The 21495-nt window shown below is 44.2% G+C and overlaps 1 protein-coding gene across 1 annotated transcript in view; it reads left to right on the forward strand.

The window, feature by feature from the left end:
* The window catches only part of CCDC9B (coiled-coil domain containing 9B), a 94562-nt gene extending 76359 nt beyond the window's left edge, over positions 1–18203 (forward strand). Inside the window, exons 12-14 of the mRNA XM_090034970.1 lie at positions 5727–5784; positions 6105–6905; positions 16360–18203. Of these exons, the coding sequence (XP_089891096.1) occupies positions 5727–5784; positions 6105–6884 (838 nt within the window). The 3' untranslated portion in view covers positions 6885–6905; positions 16360–18203. The remainder of the gene's footprint in view (positions 1–5726; positions 5785–6104; positions 6906–16359) is intronic.
* The last annotated feature ends 3292 nt before the right edge of the window (positions 18204–21495 follow it).

A 21495-nucleotide genomic window follows, 5' to 3' on the forward strand; every position in this document is an offset into this window, starting at 1 on the left:
CCTCTAACAGCTTGTTCCTTCTCCTGCAGCAGTTTTAGAAGGTGTGTATTGTTCAGTGCATTTTTCTGACTCAGGTGCAGGGGGTTATGGCATTCTAGCATGTTTTAGAGAGAATAAAAGCATCTGTGGCTGCCATGGTTACACCAAGCTGTTCTTCAGGTCCGTATGAGACACTGAGATCCTATGTGACATTGTCCTCTTAAATGTGTCACTTTATCATTTTTTTCCTTTTTCTCATCTTTACCACTCCAATGCAGCTGATTTTTTTTCATGCTCATCTAGTTACTCCAGGGAATTTGGACCCCTCGCCTCATTCACCAGCTGCTTGGAAGGGGAAATATGGTTAATTTGGAGATAATATATGGAAAAGCTAGGGGGAGCACGTGGAATTGACACAAATTTCCTTCTTTTCATCTGCAGGACTGGGAGTATTACAGAAGATGTGGGCACAACACACTGACCTGTTGAAATGTAACCACATCCCCCTCACTGGCCTCACATAATTGCACTGGCTTTGCATTCATTTCAGGATCAATTCAGAACTACTGTGTCTGTTTTCCCCCTCCACTGACCTTGTTTAATTACAGTGTCCCCTTCCCTGTCCTCAGGCTCTCTATTGATCCAGTAGTGGCCTGTTCTCTGGTTTCCAACCAGTCTCTTGGTGCAAAAGACTTCTCCTCTGTGTTGTTTCTGCTCTGGTGACAGCCAACTGTGCTTGTACCTGTTCATCTGATTTCAAAATCCAGTTAAAATGCAGTTTTACCCTCTGCTATACATCTCCATTTAATGTTTTGCTGTTGTTATCATAATTTGCCACTGTGTGTCTGGGTCATGATCTACCCTCAGTTAAGTGCAGGCATCTCCAGAGAAACCAGTAGGGTTGCCTGAGTGCCAGGAGCAGTAGAATGAGGTCTTGTAATTAACTTATTCTATAAGGTACCGGAGACTACTTAAGAAATACAACTAACAATATGAAAAACTTGACGTAACTCTGAATATTTAAAACGCTATACAAATAGCATCAATCTGCATAAATAAACCCTAAGAAGAGATACAACTGAGTCAGAAGATGCGTCAGCCCTGTTTTATAGATGTGGAAACAGAGGCAGTGACATTAACAACCAGATTTCCAAAAAGAAAAAAAAAAGAAGCAACTTCTAGTTTTTGTTGGCTATTTTTGGACACCTGAAGCCTGACTGTCCAAGGTGCTGAGGGTCTTCAGCATATCTGAAAATCCACCTTTGGATTCTATATTTTGACTGCCAAAACTGATTTATGTGAGGCTTCATAGTACATGAGTGGCAGAACCAGGCATAGTGCACCTCAGACTTTGAAGTCCTTGAGCTGTGCTCCAAGTACTGTATGGTTCTAATTTACAGTGAAGTGTTTAAAGGATGGGTGTATCTCTGTAATTAAAATCAAATGCATCTTGGTTTCCCAATTAATCCCATTAGGGTTTGATTCAAGACAATTTAAATACTAACTCAGTGCTTAAAAGTGCATTTGCCACATTGCCCTCAGTGTACTGTGACATTTAGTGTCAGCGACGTCCACAGGGGGACTCTGACTCCATAGCTGCCAAGCAGCAGTTCTGCTCCCACATTAGGAATATTCTACTAATTTTGTGACAAGTGGTCATCATATCGGCTGAATGGAACCTAGTACATGAGAGAAGCACAGTTAATGAATTCTTCCATCCAGCAATGTCACATAGCAGTTACACATTTTCTTTGTCACTTTTTTTACTGTTTTTATCACCCTAAAAGGGAAATTTAAGTAACATGTTAGGTGTGGCCCTGAATCTTTTTGCATTAAGGCTACTGTACACTGCTCTAGCACTGTACAGGAGTCTTTAAATGGGTATAAATATAATTAGCTCCCACTTTAAGGTCCCGTCAGGCTGACAAACTGGTGCAGAGTGGATTTTGTATAACTGCACGCTGGAGCCCCTAAGCATACTTTATTCACACAGAAATTGCAGTGGGTTACATGGCACACTATACCTGTAGGCCTGCACCCAAAATATATTTTTGGGTTGCATATTCTGGCTTAAATTTATCAAAGAGAGAACAAGCTGCTAAGTGGTGCACTGAACTTCAGAGTTGTACTGAAGAAGAATTCAGGCCGACATGCATTTTCCTTCTCACTTAGCTCAATGGGCAAGGGCCTGTTTTCCTACTGAAATTTGAAAATAAATAGGCAAGTGTTTCCTGGGATAATCACCACATGTCTACAGTTATCCAGAACCAAGGCTCTATAACTGCCAAGCAGTATTGCTGTCTATCAGAAAACTTCAGAAAAATCGAGGTGAACAAGGCCTGATAGTGCCTCTAATGAATCCCTAATCAAACAAGGTTCTATATATTGCCTCTGACATATGCTCCAGCACATCATCTTGTATAGCTCAAGATGACTAAGTAGTGGGGCATGCCCTTGTGTGACAAAACCCTAGGGCAGGGGTGCTCAACCTCTGTCCTGTGGACCATGCATTCGGATTGGGGCCACTCTACCCCAGCCACCCCCCTCCCCCGCATGTCTAAATCAGGGCTGTTCCACCCAACCCACCCAACTCGCCATGTCTAGATCAGGATTGGGCTGCACACCCCTCACATGGAGCCCCCCATGCTAGCCCCACATGCAGAATTGTGCCTACTTGGCACTGCCTATCTGGCCCATGGGGCAAAAAGTTTGAGCACGCTGCTCCAAGGTGTTGGGGTACTCTGAAAGATATACCCTAGGCTTGTGTAAGCGTATTAGTCCCCCGTCTGCTGAATGGGTATGCACAGGTTATTAATTTGCCCAGAAATCACAATTTATCACAGGCATTTCACTAAAGTAACAGAAAAACAAAAAGGTTTATTACAAGGAAGAACAAATAGTATAAAAAAGGAAAGGTGATCAAATGCTTTGACAACAGATTATGATAAAACAAAACTGGCCCTATGTCCAGACTACCAGCTAGACATCATAAAGATTCCTGCAAAATATCTCCCAAGGTCAACCTCCCCTCAGTCACAGCTAGCTCCCTCAACCAGGGATCTCCATTCTCCCTCTCCTTGCAGGGTGCCCCCTCTCTTGCCACCCCCTAATGATCACAGCCTCTAGAACATTTCACAGGCCTGTCCCTGTGGTTCTGGGATACTTTGCTTTATAAATGCAGAGCGACACTTCATTCTGCAGTATTTGTTATCTATTTTTCAGCTGTGGAGACTAGGAAATGTCCTGTATTCATCAGCATATTGTGTAAGTCACTGTTATCCCTGAGTAATTGGGCTCTTCACCTTTTCCTCCATATACGGAGTTGCAGGCAGAGTTCTGGTACACTTGGGCCTTATCAGTGTTAGTAAAGCAAAGTCCAGATTATGACAGACATCCGAATAAGCAACTGGGATGTATTAATAGCCTAGTGACAAAATCTGTACTGGGAATTGGATTTTATAGGTTCTTTAGATTAGAATTTTAATAACCGACTTGGGGGTGTGTCTGCATGAGACACCACTTCACCATAGTGACGAGGTACAGTGACATAGCATTGGCGGCCATGAACCATGATGCCAACGCTACTGTGCTGTAGTAGCTTGTTCCTACTGCACAGTAGGGTCAGAAACAGCCTGTGTGCCTCTGGGACTGAGCAGTAACAGTCATTACTGTGCAATCATTTAGTACTTGTGAAAGTACTAAATGACTAAAGTACTAAAGTAACTGCACAGTTGGGGACATGTGTAGATATGCTCAGTAAGATTTAGTGGCTTCAGAACAGCTTCTCCTGTCAAGGTAAGTGCTTTAAAGGTGCCATCAATATACAAGCAAAAGGTGGAATAAATCAGGTGTACCTGAACACATTTAGAAGATAAGTTGATACAAGAGTCAGTGATTGCAGAGGACATGATTTTTTTTGAAGTCTCACCATTCAGCATTACTTTATCAAGACGTGTTTGTGCAGGAGTTTGTACTAAAGCCAATCTGCATCCATGCTACATGTTGAGTTGTACTTTCCTTTTGAAGGGGATGAAACAGTTTGGTTGAGACAGAGATTGAATTACATAATGTATGTGTGTGTGCGTGCATATGTGGATGGGTGTGGGTAGGTGGGCATTTGAATGAGATGGAGTTAGAGTCCCAATCTAAGTCCTGTTTTCTTCATGTTTCATGTATGGAGACTTTATTTCCATCAGAGACTGGGTTGTACCAGGATTGTGCAGTGCTTCTTAAGAGGACTAGGAAAGTACCTTGAGATTTATCAAGTAGGTGGGACTGGCTGGGTAGTAGGTAGGAATACTGTGGCAGGCAAACCATGCTCTCTAATCAGTGTAATATGTCCTGGGACCTACCTTAGATCTACATCCCAACACCAGTACAGTAAGAAGTGTTGGGGCAGGGTGAGATAGCATCTGTACAAAGTGTAGGAGGCCTCTGTGAAGGAAGGAGTGGAATGTCCCCCTTCTCATGCCAAAAACAACTCCTCAGTATGGGAGCAGTGTGGTTGAGAAGCTGACTGTTCATGCATCACATGCTCTGTGTGGGAGCAGGAAATATCAGAATCAGGGAGCACCAAGTAATTAATCTAGGCCCACCTCTACCATTTCCTTGAAAGCAAGTTGTTTTGTGAATTACTTTTCTCCTGAGCCTGTTCTATCAATTATAAATATTTTAACGCCCCAGAGATATTCTAGAACTATCATGGACTGAATTGGGAGAGGTGACTTTGATCCCTATAGAACAGGGCTAGGCAATGTTTTTTGGCCGGAGTGCCAAAAAACCCACAATGTCTACCTTGAAAGGTGCCGGAGTGCCGACATGCCAGAGCCTGGAGCAGCTGTTTGCAGCCTCCTAGTTGCAGCTGGGCCAGGGAGTCCAGTCTGCTTGCAGCAGGGCTTGCAGCCTCCCAGCTGCCTGCTGGGAGCAGCCTGGGCTCCATGGCTGGCAGCAGTGCCTTAGAGCCCGGGCTGGTGGTGGTGTGCTGAGGAAAATGGCCTTACGCCACTATGGGAGGTGCCAGCAGGTGACTTTTGGAACTAGAAATGATAGAGCCAGAATAGAGCTCTCCTGCTTTTGGTTCAGGAGGTTCAACAGTTTGGTTCAATGATTTAGACATCAGCCCATATAAAGTTGGCTTAGGCAACTCTGCAAAGCACTGCCTATATTGGTGCTAGGCAGTGCGGTGCAGTCATCTTGACCAATGCTGCACCTCTCAGTCAATATCATTAGCCTGGCCACTGTACTATACAAAAGCAACTACTGTCGGCGAATATCATGCACAGATCATTACAACTTCTCACCAAAATACTGCCTATCAGCATAAGAATATTTGGGGGCAGGGACTTGGTCAACCCAGCCATCCACTTGTCCTACATCTACTATGTGAGCATCCATGGACCAGGTGAGAACTACTGCTGTAGAACAGACATTGAGAAGGAAGAACGTTATGGACGTGTGCTGTGGCGTTCCATTTAGTAAATGAATCTACTAAATGTGTAAGCAGCCTTTGCAGTTGCTCTGTCTTGCTGTCCTGGAAAGCTGGGTCACTTCAGTCTCCAGTCTTTACCTCTCATGCCCCAGTCAAGAGTGTTTTGCAGTGTTTTGTATCACACAGTAGTTACCCATTCTGACATTAAACGGATGGCACTGACAAGATCTGTAGGGGTTCCTGTCTGTGACTTGGGCAGAGAGGGTTGCTTTGTCATCTGAAGAGCTGACAGCCCAAGTTCTGTGTTTTATTTTCACAGATGGGATGCAAAGGAAGGTGAGGACATGCCATTTCAAAAGGATGACCCTGATAGCCAGGTGGGTTTACAGAACATCTGTTTGACTCGTGCAGGCAAGCCTGACTACATACATGCTGGTTCAGGTAGGCTGGAGTCTCAAGACAAGGGAGCTGGAATGTTCATCTGCCTCAGTCACTGACCCACTTTTTTAAACTAGGGAAGTCCTTTAACTTCTCTGTGTTTCCATTTCCCTTCTGAAAGTTAAGGTACTATTTTCAATAATAATACTTGAAAATTAAGATCAGCCTAAGGAAGCCTTTGGGAATCTTTACAAGGTAAGTACTATATTGTTATTTTTAAAAACCAAACTCAGTGGGCTGTTCACATTTCTCATTCCAGGGCCTCACAAGCACTGAAAACCTGAAATGTGAAGTTCCAGCTGGTGAGGAGGAGATGGAACTCAATTGCCCAGCAGATCCAGAAGAGGATGGGCAGCCATCAAGCTCCCAAGATCATGGTGTCTTTTCATCACAGGGCCAGAAATGTGAGAAGATTTTGTCTGCACAGGACAATCAGAGGGAGAAACAGAAAGCAGCCATGTGTCTAGAAGGGGAGGTGTCTGTGTCTGGCATGGGTGACTCTAAGCCAGAGTCCAAGCTAAGCAAGCAAGGAATTGTAGAAGATAATGTTAAGAAGCCAAACACCACTGACACCTCTCAGCAAAACAAGTGCACAAGCAGCAGTACTTCAGAAAGCAGTACTACAAGCACTGGGCAAGCTGTTGGGCATAGCAGTAAGGAGAACATGTCATCACCCCAGGGAGACAGCATGGAAAAAAAAGTACCGTCAGAGAAAGAATTGATCAAGAACTCCACAGAATGCTTCAGCGGGAAGCCCAAAGAGGCAGCAGGTGGCAGATGCAATGGGGATAAAGGACTGTTGTTGAGAAGAAGAATGGAGGAGATGACTCAAAACACTCGCAATGAAGGACAAAAAATCACGAAGAAAGGAGGTGAGGCTGCTGCATGTGCTGAACTTAAAGGAGAGTCTGTCTCCCCAAAAAAAGAGGCCTCAGACAAAACTGGTGTATCTGAACAGAATGGAGCAAAAATACAGAGCAGAAAAGGCGACCAGCCGGAGAAGTGCAATTATAAGAACAACAGAGAAACTGAGAATTAAAAAGAATGCATGAGATTGAAGGTGAGTGCACAGCCCCTAATCTACTTTCCAAGATATTTTAGTGATCCCACATCTGCTTAATTGAATACCATCATGGCATAGGTCCACAACTCAATTTTTGGGGTCAGCAGGGTAATTATTTATTAAAAGTGCTCATGCCCAAGTTCCTCCAGGGTTCCAGATTACATAAATTGACTGTGAAAATCTAAGTCTGCTCAGCGGTTTCCTGTCCTCTGGAATGAATGGATAAACCAGAAACTAAAGAAGTTTTTCTTATTGGTGACATGTAGCACTCACCAATTCAGGGGCTCAGACTTTGAAAATGGTCACTTGCTTTTGACTCTGTAGTGAACATAGCTAAAATAATTAGTTTCCTATTGGCTCCATTTAAAAAATACCTTTATTTGTATTATACATCCCTCATGAGAGCAACAATCTGGACATCAGGCCAGAGAATCATGAAGAAGGCATGTGGTTATGATACAAATCTGGGACCTGTTAAAGTCACTTCCTCTGCTAACTAGAGTCAGATGACATGTATAGAAACATAACTTGTCATTGAACAAAATGTATAAATCCCATTAATGGGACAATTGGAATAATAGGCTTGAATATGCAAAAGAGAGATATCGGGTGTCAGATTTCTGTGTCTTTGCTTCCCATCCTGGCTTGCCATCACTACCACTGTAACTTTGATATCAGTGAGACAAGGACATGGCCTTACATAACTGCTTAAATTAGGCCAGTCAGTTTGTTTAATGAATTATTGAAGTGTCTCAGCATGCAGTTTTCCCCTATCCGTGGGCGCCTCCACTGAGGACTGTTCATTTCACTTGAAGCAATTGGCTAATATGTGAGTTGGACATTGCATATTTTTTTATAGAATCAAAAAAACTCTAACTGAGAAATCAATAAAGTGTTAGTAGGTTTTTTATTTGTCCTGTAGAGCTAAGTACAGACAATTGGGGGCATTAGGGGAGCTTAAATTGATTCAAAATGGCTGCCTTATGGCAGTAAGTAAGGATGAGGGGACTAGCAGGGGAGGGAGGGATTGGGGCTCCAGCAGGCTGGAGAGGATCAGGGATCCCCCAGGGAATGAGGGAATGGGAGGCAGGTGTGACCTGTAGGTTGCGGGGGGGCAGGCATGACTTGCGTGGATGGGGGGTCCCCCCAGCAAACCTACACCTCCATCCCTCCTGCTCCTCCCTGCACCGGAACTTACTTTCTTGGCTCTGGCAGCAGCAAACCCTGATAAAAGTGGCTGCACCCAGAGCAACTTGTGGGATGGGGATTGAAAGCACTGGCTGGTCGGGTGCCCAGGGGGTCATGGGTGCAAAAATAGACCAGTACGGAGCATGTGAAAAGAGCAGCTCCAGGGCTAAGGCCAGCATCTGGGTTTTCCTGTCCTGGAGTTGCACAGGGGAAGTGAACAGAAGTTCCATGCACCTGTTTAACCTGAATCAAATGAGTCTGATACTGCATAGATTGAGGTTTATCTTAAACCAGGTTCTGTGGTTTTTAGACTGGTTTGTGTGCATGGAACTTCTGTACCGTTACAGGTTTAGACTGATTGCCAGCCACTGAAACTGGGTCTGTAAGTGTAAGGTTGGCACTAGGATGAGCTAAGTTTAAATTGGATGGCCATTTTGAACCCAATTTAACCTAATAATTTAAACATGCATTAACTCTTTAACACAACATTTTAAGCAGTAATTATCAATCTGTGCTTAGATATCTCACTGCCTTTTACCACAAGGTCATACAGATAAGCAGAGAAACAAGTGTGGTTTGTGAGTTTACTGATAAGTGAAAATACAGTGTTAGATCATGCCATTTGCATACAGGTAAAGAAGCTGTACAATTTATCTGTGCTGTTTCTGTAGAGTGGATTGAATGTTTGACTGTAGAACTGAAAGACCAAGTGCAGGTATGTGTCTAAGCAGTGTATTTGTGCAGTGTTCAGAAGAGCAGAGGTAAAGATGCGGGGTTGTACATTAACTCATGTTTTAAGGCACAGTGGGCTGAAAACTGCAGGGGTGGTGGCCCCTGCTGAGGCCACAAAGCCTGCCAAGTTTCAAGGAGGTAAGTGCAAGGGTTTGGGGAAAACTGCACCTCAAGCTGCAGACAAGCAACACTTGTGACATTGGTGACACTGTGTGTATTAAGGTGCAGCAGGGTGAAAGCTGCAGGCCTGCTAGCCCCTGCTGCTGCCATGAAGCCTGCCAGCTGTCGAGGAGATTGGTGCAGGGGGATTCTGGGGCCCTGCACCTCTGGCTGCTGTCAGGCAAAACTCATGACATGGGTGCTTGTGCAACTGTGTCTGTCTTTGTTGCGGGGGGGGGGGGGGGGGGGGTGTGACAACTGCAGGCCTGGCTGCTAAGCTACTGTGTTACCCGTTACCAATCAGTCAAGATTCACTCAGGGACCAGCTCAATACACAGTTGCTAGCTAATGTAACCAGTTAATTAGCAACAGTTCACACCTACAAAACCACAGACTAAGGAGAGGAAAGAATCAATACAGACAATCAACTGCCCCAAGACAGAGACAGTAAGTTGCACAAGCACCCATGTCATGAGTTTTGCCTGTCAGCAACCAGAGGTGCAGGTCTTCAGAACCCAGAACCCCCCTGCATCTATCTCCTCAACAGCTGGCAGGCTTCGTAGCCTCAGCAGGGATTACCATCCCTGCAGCTTTCACCCTGCTGTGTCTTAACACACACAGGGTTATCTGTGTCACGAGTTTTGCCTGTCAGCAGCTTGAGGTGCAGTTCCCCCCAAACCCCTGCACTGATCTTCTTGAAACTTGGCAGGCTTTGTGGCCTCACCAGGGGCTACCACCCCACTGTGGTGTAATACATACACGTGACATGAGTTTTGCTTTCAAGAATTTGGGGTACAGTTCCCCCCAAACCCCTGCACTGATTTTTTTGAAAGTTGGCAGGCTTTATGCTCTTAGCAGAGGCTACCATCTCTGCATGTTTCATCCAAATCAGACACAGAACAACAAAGTGATCGATATTTAATTGATTATCTGTTATACCCTATGGCCAGATTTCCAAGGCAGCTTCGAAGTTTTGGAGCCACTTCGGTTGGATTGAAGCAGGAACCTGGTCTGGAGCTCTGGATTGGATCCCTGGCCATCTAAAATGGCCAGATCCGAAGCCAAATCGAATAGCTGCCTACTCACACAGGCCTATTGCTTAGGCCTCTGCTGGAGCACTATTCATTTTGGGGCATGATGTTTTAAGAAGGATATACAGAAGATCTAGAGGAAATCCAGAAGCAAGTGATGAAGATGATAAAAGAGATTGACATGCAAGCTGCAGGGGGAAATGCTGAAGGAATTTGGTGTGTTTAGTCTCAAGGAAAGGAGATAAGGGAGCCATGTTAGCAGTTCTTAATTATTTGAAAGGCTGCCGTAAGGAAGATGGAGAAAAATTGTTCTCTCTTGTCACAGAGAGCAGGACATGAGACAGTGAGCTGAAATTGCAGCAAAACAGATTTAGTTTATATCTCTGGAAAAATCTCCTAACTAGAAGAATGGAAGAACAATGGGACTAGCTTCCTAGTGAATCTGGAAAATATTCTTCTTTAAGTGTTTTTAAGAGACTGACAGGCTGGGATAGTTCAAGAACAGCAAATTCTGCATCTCTGCAGGAGGGGTTGATCTAAAATTATTAGGGTTCCTTCCAAATCTGTGATATGATTTTATAATGCCGTTGGGGGAGAGAACTCCCAACCCAGTAATGGAAATAGCTGGGTGTGAAATGTCTTTGGTTTTTTCACTGCATACTAAAAGAACCAACAGTACCTGCCAAATATGGGTGTCTGCAGGATCCAGGGTTAGAGAAAGCCAAAAGAATGATCATTCTGTAAGCCCCTGCATCAAATAGAGTGGTATATGCCATTGTTTATTACTTTGCAAAATTAAAGGGTTAGTGTCCTGATGCCAAAATTACCTTGCCAGTTTGCTTCCTCTTACTATTTGAAGAGAAATTTCTCAAGAAATAGTAGTCAGCTCTGAGTGAATTGGCCATAATCCATTCAAAGGGCTGCAGGCTTGTGTCTTGTGAGTAGTTTTTAACAGTTTGACGTCAATGCATAATCTGATTGATCCAACATCAGGCCAATATAATTATGAGATTTATCACTTTACAGAAGAGGCGGGGGGGGGGGGGGGGGAGTTCACCCTATGATGCATCAACAGCAATGGAGTGAGTATTCTTTTACAGAAAGGACTTTATTCATGTGATGGACTATGGGGGTTTCAGTTATACAAGGGACTTGCTTCTTGGAAGGACATTGAATGGTAGTGTTTCAATGAAGCCCCACATGTCCCAGCAGGAAGATTTTACCATGTTCTGTATTAGTGTTCATTGCCAGGATTTGCAATTGAGAGTTTAATCAAAAGGTTGATTTGACAATACACCAAGTGTCATACAAGGGTTTGAATGCTGTTGAGAAGGATTGGATCTGAAGCAAAAGGAAGCACAGGAAAAGGAATGCACTGTCATAAAAAACACTTTGAAAACTGTAGGTGCTTTAGTGCAATGGTACAATAAACAAGGTACAAAAATTATGAATAGGGGAATCCTGGACTACTGGGGAGAAGAGTACAGTACTGAAATGGAAAGTAATCAGTTAAATCCAATAGTGGGTCTGATCAGCATTGAGGAGTTATATTCCAGAGGGGCATAGGACCATTGACTAATGAAAATTATCTCAACTACTACATAGGAAACTTTGATTCCTTTTTTGGTCCTAGTCTCTCACTCCTTTGAGCAGGGTCATTGCAGAGACAGTATGTTTGGCAATCCTGCCTGAAATGGGCACAGCTCCGTCTAAAGGGGATCAGTAAGTTTACCATGGAATATTTTAGTTAGGATATACTTATCTGTTGAAAGTAAAAAAATAATGGATATATGTCAATTTTGACAAACGTCTGTATTAAGTGGGGGAAGCAGACTGGAGCATTGTGTATGGTTAAAACATTCCATTTAAGAACAGAGCATTTTGATTTTCAGTTTTGAAATGACTTTTTATTTCAGATGTTATACATATGAAACTTTAAAAAGTCAAAATTAGAACAGAATGTTATGACTTTATTAAAACAACATTATGATGTTATCAAAATTTTTCTGTGAGCCAAAAGTTGATATTTGTATTTTGGAATTTTGTTTCACAGGAAATGTTTTGATTATTTTTTTTTTCATTTTGGAACAGAATGACTTCGAAACTGTGAAATTTCCTGTGAAATGGAAAATCCCATTTCTGTAGAGATCTAATCCTGTCATCTTTTTAGCTGATAAAGGAATAGCCTGAGCTGGCTCTGAATAGAACAGGGGCAGGCAATTATTTTGGGTGGAGGGCCGCTTACCCAGTTTTGGGAAGCTGCTGAGGGCTGCATGGGTAGCCCCACGCCTTGACAGGTGCCCCACCCCCTGGTCACCGTCTTGGGACCAATGTCCCAGGGCCAGCACCAGTGGGGCCCACAGCGGGGCGCAGGCTGACAGGGGTCTGTGGAGCCGGGCTGGGATGCTCCAGCAGCGAGACGGGAGAGCTGGCCCGGCTCCATAGAGCCCCTGCTGGCTGAGACCCTGTACTCCTGCTGCCCCGCTCTGGGCCCCACCAGCACTGGCCCTGGGACACCAATGCAGGCCACATGCTCCCACTGACTCTTGCACCCACTCATTCCCAATGCCCCCCAACCCTGCAGTACAGGTGGGGGGCAACATGCAACCCCAACCCCCTGCTTGCTGGCAGGAAAGGATCTGGTGGTGAGTGCAGGCAGCAGCAGCAAACACTGTTTGGCATGGCAAGTGGGGGGGGCCACTTTCCTCTGTGCCGAGCAACTGCTGCTGCCACAGCACAGCCCTGATGGGTGAGCCCAGAGCCGGCGTGGGGCCCAGGCTGTCAGTGGGGGTGGGTTACAAGCTGGTGGTGAGCGCAGGGAAAAGCAGCCCCTCCCCTGCCCTGTGGCTAGTGATCCTTGCTGCAGCTGCTCACAGCCCATGTGGAGCTGCCTGTGCCTGCTCAGGACAGCCCTACATGGGCTGCAAGTGGCTGCAGCGGGGAGCGCCAGCCACAGGGTGGGGGAGGGGCCTGCGCTCAGCAGCATCTCCGTAGCTGCTCAGGGTCCTGCCTTGCCCTTCCCTCCCCCTTTACCTGAGTTTTTGGTGCCAGTGCAGCCACATGGTCCCAGGCCAGAAGCCCCTACTGGGGCTTCCAGCTGGGGTGAAATGGGGTGGGCCCTGCTGTTGCAGGAGCCTGCTGGGGCTTCCCCTGGGTCCTACTACCCCTGGCTCCTGTCATTTTTGACAGGAAGCAAGGATAGATAAATATAAATTTTCTAAATTTCTAGGGACCCCATGGGCTGAATTGAATGGCCTCACAGCCTGAATCCAGCCCATGGGCCATATTTTGATGCCTCTGGAGTAGAACAACATATGGCCCACTGAATACGACTGTGGCTGTCACAGGAAGAATGCATAGCAGGAAGAGATCTCATGAGCTCTAGAGCGACGAGGAGGATTCCCTGAAGAGTAAATGATTGGTTTGTTTTTTCTGAAGAGGTCTATGCAACTGAATGGATGCTCCTTTCCATCCACCCCCCTGTAGACAATAGCAGTGCAGTACCACTGGGTGGGACTTCCACCCATCCCTTCACCTGCCCTTTGTGAGATTACTGTAAGGCTGAACCAGCTGTAACACCCGAATTCAAATTTTTATAGCATCTATCCATTTCCACAGAACCCCAGCTCCAGTGGCCATGGCCCTCTGCCACAGAGCAAGTGATGTGGATTTCACAAATACCATTGTTAGGTGGCTGTTTGGTTTGTTTAGGTGTCCCATAGGGTACAAAAACTTCCCTTCACCCCCAAGCCATACACCAGGCCCAGCTGGTGAGGCTGTGCAGAGGGCTTGATGGTGCTTTCATCCCCTGCTTCAAACAATAAGCAGTAAATATTTATCCAAAGTGCAGGCCTAGAATCCCCTGGAGAACTTTCAACAATGTCCTTGAGAAATAAATGACAACAAAAAGAAGAAGAAAAAAAAGCTTTTCATTTAATTCTCTTGAGAAAATTAACCTCAACTTCTTAGAAACAAATGCAGCTAGGGTGACTTTCCAAAGTAGCCAAAGTAGTATCTGACCTCACTGCTCTTACTGACATAAAAAAGAGTTGTGCAGCTAAAGCCCTGCACACTGCAGGATTTAAAATGACATGGGAGGTCAGTGTTCTGATGCAAACCAGTGCTAAAGGTTGCAGCATCAAACACTGCATACAGAAACTGACACTTCTCAATAAATTCATAGAGAGCTGTGGCAGGGAACGGCTTCAATTCTTTAGCCCTATGGGGAACTAAAAGAGACCCCCTGCCATTAAGTCTTGAAGGCTTAGGATAGAAAGGTTGAGGGCAAATGTAACTGGCTTCATTAGTGACAATTGTACCCCTCCCTTGGGCCTTAACCCTTGCTGTCTCCCCACCTTCAAGACTCCCATTCTGAGGCTGTTCCCTGCTCACTTCAGGTCCAAATGTTTATGGACTGGCTTCTTCCTGGTAGCATTGCTCTTGAATAGGCTAATGATAATGATGATGAATTCACTTTCATTATAATGCAACATAGCATAGTGCATGGCAAATCTCTAAAATAAGTGTTCTGTGCTGTGGAGTAGGTGGATTTAGTACCCAAGGGGCACATCTACACGTTCATTAATGCGCCTTTGCTGCCTTCAAAAAGCGTCTTAATGCCCGCCTTGCTGGGGTCATCTGATCCCAGCAGTCTTTCCTGCCTAAGTGCAGGGGGGCTGGACCTGATGACCTGGACCTTTCAGCCCCTAACAACTATGAAGCTATGAAACTGCATTAAGTTTAGTATCTCTAATATGAGGTACATACTAGATAAAGGCACAATAGCTGTGCTAATGCGCAGTAGCAAAGGCGAATATTTCTTTGTGAACAGTTCACTGCGCATTAAGGCATCTCATATAGGCGCGCCCAAGCAGAATTAGGTTGTGCATCAACTGAATGCAGAGGTGGATGGCCACCTTTAAAGGGGGGATTCTAGAAAGCATCTAAGAAATTTGGGAGCACAAATTCCAGTGAAAGTCTGTGGGGCTTGTCCTCCTAAATTTAGGTAGTTTCGAAAACCTACTTCCCTCACCATTTTTTGGCACGTAGTAATTTCTCATTGCTGATGATTTTTAACTTGAGTGAATAAGCTGTAGTTTGATTAACAATTAATTCTTGGAAGGTCTGCAACCTGTGTTGTATAGTTTTTAGGACATCAAACTATATGTACTTCCTTTTGGTGGAGAGGTAGAGGTTTGTCTGAGAGAAGCTAAGTGAGGAAATCTCTGCATAAAAAATGTCTAATTTGCACTCTGCAAACATCACTTCAGGGTTTTGTCTTATCATGTTTCTCAGGATCCATTAACTGAACTGTTCAGCAGCAGAACAATTTTTTTGGTTGGGTTTCTGGAACTCATTTGCCCCCTGCTAGGAATGATAAGAAGTTACATCCTCACTGCAAGAAGGAGACATCCAGCCCATTCATTGAATGCACAAGTGAGAACTATAACAAGTGTGTCAAAGATCTTTTAAAAATGCATATTTGATATGTATGTCATGGATTTTATAATGGTTTACCTCGGTATCAAATGGCATATTCCTAATCACTGAATTGTAAAACTTTATCAAATATCCAAAACTGTTTTTCAGTGCTTCTTATAGCTCTTCCTTTTTGTCCTATGATTACTATTCTTCTCTTTCTTTCATGGTATTTCATTCCTGTATTGTTTTATAACCCTTATAACCTCCCTCCTTCTTGTGCACCTTGGGTGTTAAAATCTGTGTCAGCAAAATACAGATTCATGGATTTAAACACCAGAAAGTGCTAATTCAGCAACTTTGACTGGCATCAGATCAGCCAGCAAAGGAAAAGGGCAAAAAAGTCTTTCCTTGTTAAAATCAATGTATCTAGGTTTGGAAGGTAATACAGGACAGTGGGCTCAGTGCGCTGGCTGTGGCTGTCTTTGTTCAACCTTTATAGGCACTTATTCCTTTACCACCAGACCCTTAGGGATCAATCTGTTATTGTTTAATGTTTATTAAATAGAGGCTGTAATCAGGATTGAGTCCCCACTGCACTAACTGGTGTACAAATCCATACAAAGGCATTGACTCTTAGTGCTCAAGACAAAAACATTCTTATCTTGGACAAAGGAGGGGTTGGTATCTGTGTTTTATCCAGATATTTACAGTGTGCATCTCCCTGTGGTATTTGAGCCCCTGTCTGCTGCTCCTATTACACTTGGAAGTCAAGCTTTGGGGATTATGTTATGCTGGAATCTTGTGAACAGCCCTAGCTGTGCAGGAAGGTCAAATTAGAACTCAGCAGACACTTTAATTTACTGCTCAGCAGTTCCTTATATGCTGATAATTTTGCTTGTGGTTTTGTTTTGTTTTTCTAGGACAAAGTACTAAAAAGATGGTTGATGAGGAAGAAGGAGGAACACAAACTTCTCACTCTTTGAACTTGTATGAAATCAACTTTCAGCACCAGTCCTTCACCCTTCTGCGTCCAATATCACCATTTACCACCGACTAGGGCTTACTGTTCAGCAACCATTCACCTCCCTGAGACTAACTGCTCACAGTTTTTGCCTCTTCCCATAGTACCTGTCTTTATGCCAAGGGACAGAGAAAGGCACCACATGAGAGAGAAGAGGAAACACTGTCACTTTTATTTCATGTTGATTTTTCTTACATTGTGGGTGTGTGGCAAGCCATGAACTATATACTGTATGCACTTTATTCTATCTAATAACTAATTCTAATTCTGTATAAAATTGAGATATAGATTTCAGTTTTTCCAACCACTCACTCTCCTCCTCCTCAGAGGATGATAGGACACCATGCCCTCCAAGAAATGGATGGCAGGTATATTAAAGGGTTTATAGGAAGTGCTTCTCTTTTAGTTAAAGGGAGAGGAAAACTTTTTTCTGAAAGAAGGATACTACAGGGGGTAGAGGACACTTATGGGGAGAAGGATTATAATGTAGCTTTGTAGGAAGTTGGAAAGTTAGTGTTAGGAGAGAGGTTTGCAATGGAGCCTCCTAAGTGGTTGAAGAGGCGTCAGGAATATCCTGTAGTCTTGCAGCCAACATGGCATTGAGGAGGTAGAGCATGACCGAGTTACACTGTGGTTACTGAATATTTTTGAGAAGTTCAGAACCTCGTTCATGCCTTCTGTCATTAGGGAGGTGACCATGTTCTCCTTTTGAACTTAGCCACACAAATGGCAGGGACTAAAACAGCTTGTTTGTAGAGACGGGGCTTTTTCTGAATAAGCTGCTGGATCCTGTGGATATGCTTATGGCATACAGAAGGTATTCTGATAAAGTACCAAGACTGTTATTTAAACATCACAAGAGATAGACAGGTTCTGGGTGAAGTGAGCATACACTGATAGTTGTGTGCACCAGGCAGGGGAAGAAGAGGGCCATACAAACATAGCAGACCTCCTGTCTACCCACCCCAACAAAAGGCTTTTGTTGGTTAGACATGAAGGTCTAGGCTTCCTACTCATGCTTTCCATAGCTTTGCGCTTGTGTAAGTAGGTAGCAAGTCCCCTTGAATCTGCCACATGGAAGTCTTACGTCTTGGCCTTAGGAAAAGACACCTTTCATATCAAAGAGCTGGCTGATCCTCTAAAGGTGTAAATCAGATTAAATTATAGCTTCATTAATTTTAACTCAGCTGTGCTGATTTATACCAACTGAAGACCAATTAAAGAAAAGGTGGAATGAGGGCTCAGAAGATTAACATTACATACTTTCAAGCTCACGACTGATAGAGCAGGTGTATTGTCCTTATTGGCAAACCCTGTCCCAAGACTTGAAACAATTTCATACTCTCCCGTGAAAGGAGATGTGAATGTGTGTGTGTGCGTGTGTATGTGTGACTGCAGATTTCATTTGTTTCATAAGAAGAAGAATAGTTAGCCAAATTGTTTTTCTGAAAAGATTGGCATGAGTGAATTGAAATAATATGTAGTGTTTTAATAAACTAATACTTGCATAGAGATGTTTTGTGGTTTTCCCAATAATTCAAATCTAAAGCATCCATGTGACTTCAACTTATAGGGAAATGACTGGGGAATTTATTCTATCTGCTAAATTGATGACAGATTATTGGCACAGTCCAAAGCTATTAGCAAGAGACATACTGATACCCTTATGCTTTATGAGAAATCATTTTCAACCCTCAAGGTCAAAGTGGGATTATTCTCCACAGGGGGGAAAAAAAGACAGATACAAACCAGATTGTAAAATGGCTTCAATTCCAGAAAATTTTATCTTATTAAAGGCTAAATTTCCATGTGACATCCTGGGCTGGACTCAGTCATTGTTTACAAATCCTTTGTGTGTAATTGTCTACAAACCCTTTCTCCCCCATATTGACCTCACCTTTAACCAAATGGCAATTCTAAATTAATTGCCACTCATAACCTTATATTTTGGTAGCTTATGTAAGAAGGATTTGGTCGTTTCAGTTCAACTCCAAGAGGGTCCATATCTAAGAGAGTCCCTTAGCCCAGTGAGTCTCAATCAGGGTGCCACAGCCTGACGTGTCTTGAGATCTTTTGAAGGGTGATGCAAAGTTTGAGGAGATAAGCGGATAAGCTAAGACAAGAGTGTTCAACCCCCAGCCCACAGGCCAAATCCAGCCCCTGGCAGTGCAGGGCTCCTCACAAGTAAAAAAAAATTGGTGGCAGGGGAGCAGTGGCACCAGGTCCTTGTTGCCAAATGGTCAGAACTGTGGGGAGCCCCAAAGGCCAGACACCATAGAATCATAGAAAATTAGGGATGGAAGGCACCTCAGGAGGTCTCTAGTCCAACCCTCTGCACAATGCAGGACCATCCCAACTAGATCATCCCAGGCAGGGCTTCGTCAAGCTGGACCTTAAAAACCTCCAAGGATGGAGATTCTGCCACTGCGCTAGGTAACCCATTCCAGTGCTTCGCCACTCTCCTAGACAGAAAGGTTTTTCCTGATATCCAACCTAAACTTCCCTGGCTGCAACTTGAGACTGTTGCTCCTTGTTCTGTCATCTGTCACCACTAAGAACAGTCTCACGCCACCCTCTTTGGAACCCTTCCTTCAGGTAAAGGCAGCTATCAAATCCCCCCTTACTCTTCTCTTCTCCAGACTAAATAAGACCAGTGCCCTCAGCCTCTCCTCAGAAGTCATGTCCCCCAGCCCCCTCAACATTTTTGTTGCCCTCCACTGGCCTCTCTCAAATTTGTCCACATTCTTTCTGTAGTGGGGGGCCCAAAATTGGACACAGTACTCCAGATGTGGCCTCACCAGTGCAGAATGGAGGGTCATAATTACTTCCCTTGATCTGCTGGCAACACTCCTACTAATGCAGCCCAGTGTGCTGTTAGCCCTCTTGGCAACAAAGGCATACTAATGACTTATACCCAGCTTATTGTTCACTCTAACCCCCAAGTCCTATTCTGCAGACCCTCCATAACCTTGCATGCTGAATCGGGCACAGTGGATCAGATGCACAGGGTGGTGCAGGGCCTGATCTCAGTGTGCAGGGCCAGGGGGAGGTGGTCTGGGACCCCATGTCCCAATCCAGCATGCAGGTGTAGTATGGGATCTCTATCTTAGTACATGGGGTTGGTGGCAGCAGTGTGGGGCCCTCAGGCCTGATCCGGTGCTCAAGGGTGGAATGGAGCACTGAAGTTTGACCCTGGCATGGGGGGCTACTGCAGGGCATGACCCACCCCACTGACTGGCTCCATGCCACTCATCTGACCAGAAGTGATTAAGCACCTGTAAGCAAAGCAAATAAGCACAGGCTCAGGCTTGTCCCTGCCTGGATGATCCCCCACTCCCACTGTCCAGTCACTCTGCAAGGAGGCAAGCACTGTAATATATGAATTAGTTTTTGAAATTGGGTGCCAGTTAATTCACAAAAGTTATGGAGAATAGTCTCAAGTTGCATAAGGGGTACCCCAAGTCCAAAAATGTTGAGAACCACTGTCTTAGCCCAACAAGCATCAAGGCACACAGCAGGGTTAGCATGCAGAAGCTTGCATTCCCACTGCCCCTTGATGCCAGTTCTATAGATAAAGATTATTCAGTTCTATTTAATACCCTGAGCACATTTTGGTGAGCTCTCATTTTTAGGGGGGAAAGGTTCTGTTTAATTTCTCTTCCTCTTTCTATTTCTCCCATAAGCCCAAGTAATGTGCCATGTAATAAGTGGTGCATAATAAGGAGGGAGATTTCATGGAAAGCTCTGTACATATGGTGTCAGCTACCTATGTTAAATTTCCTTAATTAAGAACTGGCTGTTCACTCCATGTGCAAAGTTGGCTTTGGTAGGCACTCTGTTGCAGTTATGAGGAGAATCACGATTAATATTTATTTCTTCCTTACGGGGGCTTGCAAGAGGAAAAGAGAGAGAGGGTGGGAAAAATTGAAGCTTGGGGATTACTCTTGTTAAATAAAAGTTTTAATAAGGAAACACTAGAAGTTCCAATTCAGTAATATTTCTGTGTCATGGGCAGTGATAAAGAAGTTCTGCAAGGGATTGGTAACCTCTAGCTTCTTTCACTAGAACAGCAGCACTTCTGAGCAGGAATTTAACATCTTATCGTGGTATCCATGTGTCTGTCCAATAATCTGTGGCCTTTTCTGCAATCTAGGCAGACTATGAGCTATCACACATCAACCAACACTGCTTCCAGTAGAAAGGTTAACAGCAACCCACAGCAGGCTTGTCAGCCTCACAAGCAATCACTTAAAAAACTGGCATCCATACGTTCTTCCTGTTATCTTGTACTTTTTCTCTGTTCAAATCTTTGTCCTTAAAAGAAAACTTTAAATGCTACTCATACATAGGAAATATAGAAGTGTCAAAACTCCTTCAAGCTGTGATTTGGCTAGTCAACCCAACAGGAAGTTTGCAATAAGTACAGTCTAATGCCCACTTATTAAACCAAGGCTGGATCTCTTCCCTAGATATGACAAAAACCCACTCAATTTTGTCTATGATGACAGTAACACAAATATAAGAGAAGCCTGTGGTGTGCAGTCAGTCTGTCAGTCATCTGCTTACAGGGGTAATTGCATTTCCTCTCATAATACCAGCTGGCAGCAGTTCAGCGATTCTTTCAGATTGTTCTTTCGTGCTTCCTGTTATAAGGAAAGCAGTAGGGACTCTTTCAGATGAAGCACAGTCTTTCTAGCAAGAGAACAGACTCTTACTGGATATACTCTTCAACATTTGCAAGATTTATTGCCAGCCTCAACAAGGACCACTGCAGTCAAAAGTTTGTACTGAAATGGTTGTCACAGGGTATGTCTACACATGAAACAAATGTTATTTGGCTTTGATGCACAGTAAATTTACTGCTCAGTAGATTAATTTACTGCACAGTAAGTGCCTGCACGTGTAGACAGTGACACTTTACTACACAGTAAATTAGGCTACTGTGCAGTAAAAATCTCATCTAGACATGGCCACAGGCTGTGATGAACTGAAGTCTTGTCTCCATGAACAAATCCTTAGGGCAAATTAACCTAGC

The sequence above is a fragment of the Crocodylus siamensis genome, chromosome 2, assembly GCF_052110815.1.
Source record: "Crocodylus siamensis isolate JL-2025a chromosome 2, ASM5211081v1, whole genome shotgun sequence".
Classification (NCBI taxonomy): Eukaryota; Metazoa; Chordata; order Crocodylia; family Crocodylidae; genus Crocodylus; species Crocodylus siamensis.